The 6,296-nt window shown below is 43.2% G+C and overlaps 1 protein-coding gene across 6 annotated transcripts in view; it reads right to left on the reverse strand.

The window, feature by feature from the left end:
* Positions 1-4,449, reverse strand: part of SLC33A1 (solute carrier family 33 member 1) — a 43,054-nt gene extending 38,605 nt beyond the window's left edge. For 4 of the 6 annotated variants that reach the window (XM_081235008.1, XM_081235009.1, XM_081235010.1 and 1 more), the window contains exon 1: positions 3,239-4,445. In XM_081235008.1, coding sequence (XP_081091134.1) covers positions 3,239-4,013 — 775 coding nt within the window. In that variant the 5' untranslated portion in view covers positions 4,014-4,445. Of the gene's footprint in view, positions 1-3,238 lie in introns of all 6 variants that reach the window. The other 2 variants (XM_081235011.1, XM_081235012.1) reach the window with 2 other exon arrangements.
* Between the last annotated feature and the right edge of the window lie 1,847 nt (positions 4,450-6,296).

Consider the following 6,296-nt stretch of genomic DNA (forward strand, 5'->3'; position numbering starts at 1 on the left):
CCTACTGCCACAAGAGAACAATTTATTGGAGATGAAGCTACCTGCCTTTAAAAAGGCATGAGTTTTTTAGGTCATCACTGTCCCCTCCAATACCTACAGTCCGGCATCAACTCATCATTTTGGTTTGCAAACCTGCACTATAGACTATAAATTCCTTGCAGAGAATGTCCAGGTTTTATTCACCAAATTGTAACACCTATCACATGACCAGTACCAAACAGGCATTCAATGCTGAGTAAATGAATGACAGGGTCACTTTAAAATCAAAATAACAAAACAACAACAAGAAACCCTTAGTCTGTAACTTCTGGGCATCTGGCATTCAGGGAGCATGTTGATGTGTTTTAGACATCAGCAGTCAGAGTGCTGATTTCTCTTATAGAAAAGCCCAATCAGCACATATTATATTCAGGTTTTGAGGCTTTTTTTTTTTTTTTGAAGTTTTTCCTAGTTTCCTACCAACTGGAGGAAAAACACCAAATAAGGAGTCAGGAAACCTAAGCTGTAGGTATATCTATCTCTACCTCTAACTAGCCAGTTAGAATTTCCTGATCAGTTTCCTCATCAATAAGAATGAGGAACTGAAATATATGATCTTTGCAAGGCATAAAACTTTATGTTCTAATCTCTGTGTTCTACTGGGTTACTCTCACATTGCTTGAAGCTTAAAAGGTTATCTCTTTTTGCTACTAAAGATCCTTGAAAACCAAGGGGGCAGGAGCAAAAAAAGGCTACCTCCAAGTTAAGGACTGTTCTGTATCCCTGAAGGTACCAAAAAGCCAATCTCAGCATAATCAAGGTTTTCTTTCTAAGGGACTGTGTTTTCATCCTCTCCTTCCTGTTCTAAATTTACTATTTAGATTACTGCTTTCTAGATGGCAAAAACTGTTCTTTCTCAATATATTCTATCTCTATGTATCTGTAACTCAAAACAAAGTGCTAATAACAGAACGTATTTCAGAATTTTAAAAAATAATTATGCCTCGGGCTTCACTGGTGGCACAGTGGTTGAGAGTCCGCCTGCCGATGCAGGGGACGCGGGTTCGTGCCCCAGTCCGGGAAGATCCCACATGCCGGGGAGCGGCTGGGCCCGTGAGCCGTGGCCGCTGGGCCTGCGCGTCTGGAGCCTGTGCTCCGCAACGGGAGAGGCCACAACAGTGAGAGGCCCGCGTACTGCAAAAAAAGAAAAAATAATAATAATAATAATTATGCCTCTTTTTAATTTCCTCATTTTGTAAACATCTGCCTCAATGTTTGCCTCTTCATTTATTAGCTAAGCAACTGTATTTCCTTCATGATTCTTTCTGTGCTCTCTAAATTCCTCAAAGCCACTGGTTACTCTTAGTTATACTAAGTTCCAAAAAAAAAAAAAACCTATAAATGTGATATGTACAGTCATACAAAGGAGAATGAAAATGCAGGACTCTTCAACTCTTATTAAAAAGTAAGCTATTTTTACAATTTCCTGGAGAACAAAGTTCAAATTCCAGAACAAACAGCTATTCAAAATAATAAATCAGTGTAAATAAAAATCCAGTGGCACAATTTTGATTTTCCCATAGGGGAACAGTTAATGGCATTCTCTGGAATGATATTTTATTAATCACTCTTTTATCACACTTATGAGAAAGCTCTAATTTACTTAGTAATTTAGTTTCCATGGTCTCTTCAATCTTGATTTCTTTATTGAGACTTTCCCATGTTAAGTAACACATCATCCTATTATCCCTTTTTGGTGATATGAACAGTCCCAGTAAAAAAGGAAAAGCAAGACACATAAAAAAGCAACGATGCATTCATGAAGTATTTGTAAACAGAGAATTATCCATATAGCAGGAGTGGGACCCCAGAACACTCAGAGACAAATCTGTCTAGGTGCAAAGCAATATCTCTCAACCATTTTTGGCCATAAACCAACTGAGGAAAAGTATAACTATTATTTCATTAGTAGTGGCTCACTGGCAGTTTGAGGAGGTAGCAAGGGGGTCACTTACAGGGTGTAGGGGTGTGGAGGGGGTGTATACGATATCAGTAATACAGTTGGGAATCCCTTCCTCCCTTCCCTGAATATTATGAATAGCCCTTAAACTTCCCTCACCACACACCTTGCCCTGACATTTACCCTGTTGGGAATCCCCTAGTACTAGGAAAATGAGAGAAAGTTTAGCTGTTTAAACTTCAAGAGACAGTCACCTAAATTGATCATCACTACCAGAATGAAGAATTCTACTATATTCCCAGTGTTGGTCATTCCTGATATTGGTAATTTTACTGTTTCTCAGTTGTTAGGAAAGTTAAAAAACAAAACAAAACAAAAAACAAGAAAACCTTACCGGGCCTTGTATTGTGCTCATGCAGAAAGAGGGGGAAATCTGTAGAATTTACACCCAATTTCCTACGGGATAAACTTACTCATAGCAACTAAAGAAATTGGTCAACAACCTTTAATTTGGTCACAACCTTTCTTTCAGCATCATTTTCCAAAATCAGGCCCCACAATGACTGCTTCAGGCACTCTGAACATTGTATGTACTGTCTTGTACCTTTCTGTACTTTGCTGCTTCAATGCATTTTCACCTGGTGTTTTGTGCATTCTGGAACTCTACTTACCCATTTCATGAAATCTTGTAATTCAACAACAGCAAATGCCAAGCCTGACTCTGGCAAGTTCTTCTTGTGGGCGGGACTTGGCTTTAATCATAGGAGGCCCTTTGAACCCTGTCACTTAGCCTGCTCATTAATGTTTAAATGAATTAACCCTGTTCCATTCACCAGAAGGCTAGATGAGGGCTCTTGGTATAAGGGTAGGGGTAGAAATGGACCAGAAAACATGGAGCTAGAAACCTCAGTCTAACAAAAGACGAAAGGAAAATTCTGAAATAAGGCTGGGCTCATGTCTTCACACTAGCCAGTCTTCTAACAAATGTGCATCTGAGTATTATTAGGCAAGTGCCAAGGTATCCCTAGACTCAGAGTTTTGTTTGCTATGACACAACAATGTTTACTGGATGGGTTGCCTTCCCCTGCTCACTTCAGAATACTGATCAATTATGATTGCGCTAATGTAATCATTGTGGCTGAAGCTCATTTTAGTAGAACAGAAAACTTACCTCGGATTATCTCCCATAAAATGATTTCCAGTACATTCAATAATGGTTCCTTCTAACACCACACACACTGTCAAAAGGATTCATAAACGTACAATAAACCTAATAGCATAATAAATTAAATACACTACCTGAAAGAGTAACGATTCCCCTGGGTTGAGGTTGAAACCGCAAATATTTGTTACAAAAGTCGGCAGATTCAAGGGCCAAAAACAAAACATTGCCCAAAAAGTAACCGGCTGTTTGGCCCACTGAATTGCAAGTAGAAGCATAACCCACGTTTTCCCGGGATAACATAGTTAACGCCCAACCATCCACAGCGATGTCCTGAGTAGCTGCCAGGAATTCAAACAAAAAGAATGTCACAGTGAGAGCAACCACATCGGGGGTTTTGCCATCTGTATTTCCGAGCAAATGGTCCACTTGAGTGGAGAGATATATCATGAAGAGTCCCAGTATATACTGTGTAGGGACAAGCCAAGATTTGCGACGACCAAAGTTCCTAAAGTAAACCGCATCAACCAACGGGGCCCAGAGCAATTTGAGACTGAAGGGCCAAAAGACAAAACTGAAGAAAGCTTGATCTGTATAGCTAACATTTTTGCTCTGTAAAATGAGTGGGATGCTTCCCGCCAGGCCCAGTGGAATGCCCTGAAGCACGTAAAGAAAGAGCAACAGCAAAATGCTGCTTAATTCCGCCCGGCAGCTCCGTGGGGGTTTTGAGAAGTCACTAGCGCCGATATCCCGCAGAAGAGCTTCTTGGTCCCCTTCCCCGCCAACGAACTCCGGATAATTATCATCCCAGGCGCCCGGCGGCAGAGGACCGCTCTTCATATCTAGAGAGTGGTTAAAAGTCCCTGGCCGTCGTTGCCGACTGCTGTCCTTGTGGGAGATGGTGGGTGACATATCAGAGACGATGCAGAGCCCCGTCTGTAGGAGGCCAGGGCTTAGCGTCTTGGATCCGTCTAGTCCCAGGTCCAAGGCTGTCGCTCTGGACCAGGGTCTCGATGGCTCAGGGAGGGGGGCAGGGCGCGGATTGATAAGGGCACCTCTTACTGTGGCCCTGAGTGCTGAAGCCGGGAGTCAGTCTCCCGGCGGGAGGCCCAGGCGATGCCCAGGTAGATGCCCCTTGGAGCGGCGTCAAAGAGCCTGAAGGAGCCCCCCGGGAAGCCTCGCCGGGGTCTGGGCTGGAGGAGGGGGCCGTGTTGCTGCGATGGAAACGGGCCCCTAGCTGCGGCGAGACCAAACAGCCAGTCCGCCGACCCACCGCCTGCTCTAGCCGTCACCAATGCGGAAGCCGGTACTCTCCCCACGGGACTCCAGAGATACCAGATAACTTCCTGTCTCGCGCTTCAGGAAGTGGTCCTAGTCTCAAATGAGTCCTCAGCCCGCCTCCAGAGCAAGCCAATTTGGAAACGCTCTCCTGGCCAAGTTCGGAAACAATGCTCGGTAGGAACCCGCAGCCCCAACGGCTGGGACCTCATGGGAGGATTAACGCGGGAGCACCGTGCGGCCGGGGCGGGGCGTCGCGCGAGCTCCGGCTCTGTGAGCACTTGCAGCGGCCTGGAAAGCGTGGGCGTCGGTCATTGGGCCCCTGCGGCCACGTGATGGCGGATTCCGCTAGGTCGGACCTCACCGCCGAAGGTTAATACGGTTCAACCTTTGAAGCCCGGGCGACGCTGTGAGGGCTCGTTACTAGGCTTGGGTGGGTAATACCCAAGCTCCAGGCTGGGAATTTTGTGATGCTCCTGCTTTCGTAGGCCGGGCAGAAACAGAGAGGAGGGGGATTGAAGTTTACGGAATTTCCTTATCAGCCGGCAGGGGCGCCTTGTGTCCCCAAAAGGGTAAAAAAGGCCTGGCTAAAACGTGAAGCGCGTCCCTTACAGTGCCTACTTACTCATGGAATGAATGAAACTGCTCAAGTGGCTCTAGGTTTCGTTGTAGTCCGTTTTTCCAAAGTGGTGGAAGAAGCGTAGGGGAACTGGTGTCTGGGTAACAAACTAGTTACATTGGGTAGATTGGAATGATAAGACTCGTTACATCCCTCTATTTTTGAGCTATTGTAAAAGATCTTGTAAGAGCCAAGTATTAAACTTTTGCTTCATGTTAACAGGTGTGAGTTATTGAAATGATCCTACAGAGAACTTAACCTTGAGTAACCAGTATCGTAATTTGTAATGTATAGAAAATACGTTACCTATACAAGTTACATATATACATATATCTGTATATATTGGGTAATTAAATACTAAAAACAAAAACTTAAAACCTATAATTAAAGTTAGGGCGTTCCCTGGCGGTCCAGTGGTTAGGGTAGGGCCCTTTCACTGCGGTGGCCCAGGTTCAACCCCTGGTTGGGGAGCTAAGATCCCGGAAGCCTGCGCAATGCGGCCAAAAAAAAAAAAAATCCCCAAACAAAAAACTGTAATTAAAGTTAAACCTCACACCATTTAAAAGGTAAAACATGTTATAGCTGGCCTCTTACAAATATAAATGCAAATGTTGAAGTAACTGTTCATCTCAAAATTATTCGGAAAAAAAGATTAGCTTCCTGAAGATGGACCTTAAAATTTGAATACAATATTGTATCTTGATCAATAACTCCAGAACTTGAATAGAGAGTTCTTGTATTTTATACATGAAAGTGCCATCAAGCCTCACATTCAGTAATGAATTACCCATACTGGTTAAGGATACCACCTACATTGTTAGTTCAATGAGAAAGAAAAGAAGTGGGAAGGGAAAGCAAGATCATTTTAGGCTTCTATTTTCTTGAACTCCCATAGCCAATTAATTGGTCACCTGTCAAACTTCTTGGAATATATCCTCATGACCCATTTTATGAAGTGTTTCCTGGCTATTCCTAATCTCTAGGAAAATGTGGTTATTCTGAACTCTTTGTTATCACTTTGCTTTAAAGCTTGAATTGATAATGTTTTTTCCTGACTTCCTTCTCTAAACTCATGTCAGGGCTTATGTTGTCTTCATGTTTGATTTTATAGTGGCCAATACACTGCTGACACATGGTAGGTATCCAGTAAATATTTGTCAAGTGAATTGTGTCATAAGGTATCAGAGGCTGAATTAATAATATGGCCTTTTCAGAAATTGGCAGTATGACCAAGGATAAATTTCTTCATGTTTATTTTCAGTTTCCACATCTATCAATTGGGAATGTGCTGTATTATT

The sequence above is a fragment of the Mesoplodon bidens genome (genome assembly GCF_964165515.1).
Source record: "Mesoplodon bidens genome assembly, chromosome: 5".
In the NCBI taxonomy this organism is placed as follows: Eukaryota; Metazoa; Chordata; class Mammalia; order Artiodactyla; family Ziphiidae; genus Mesoplodon; species Mesoplodon bidens.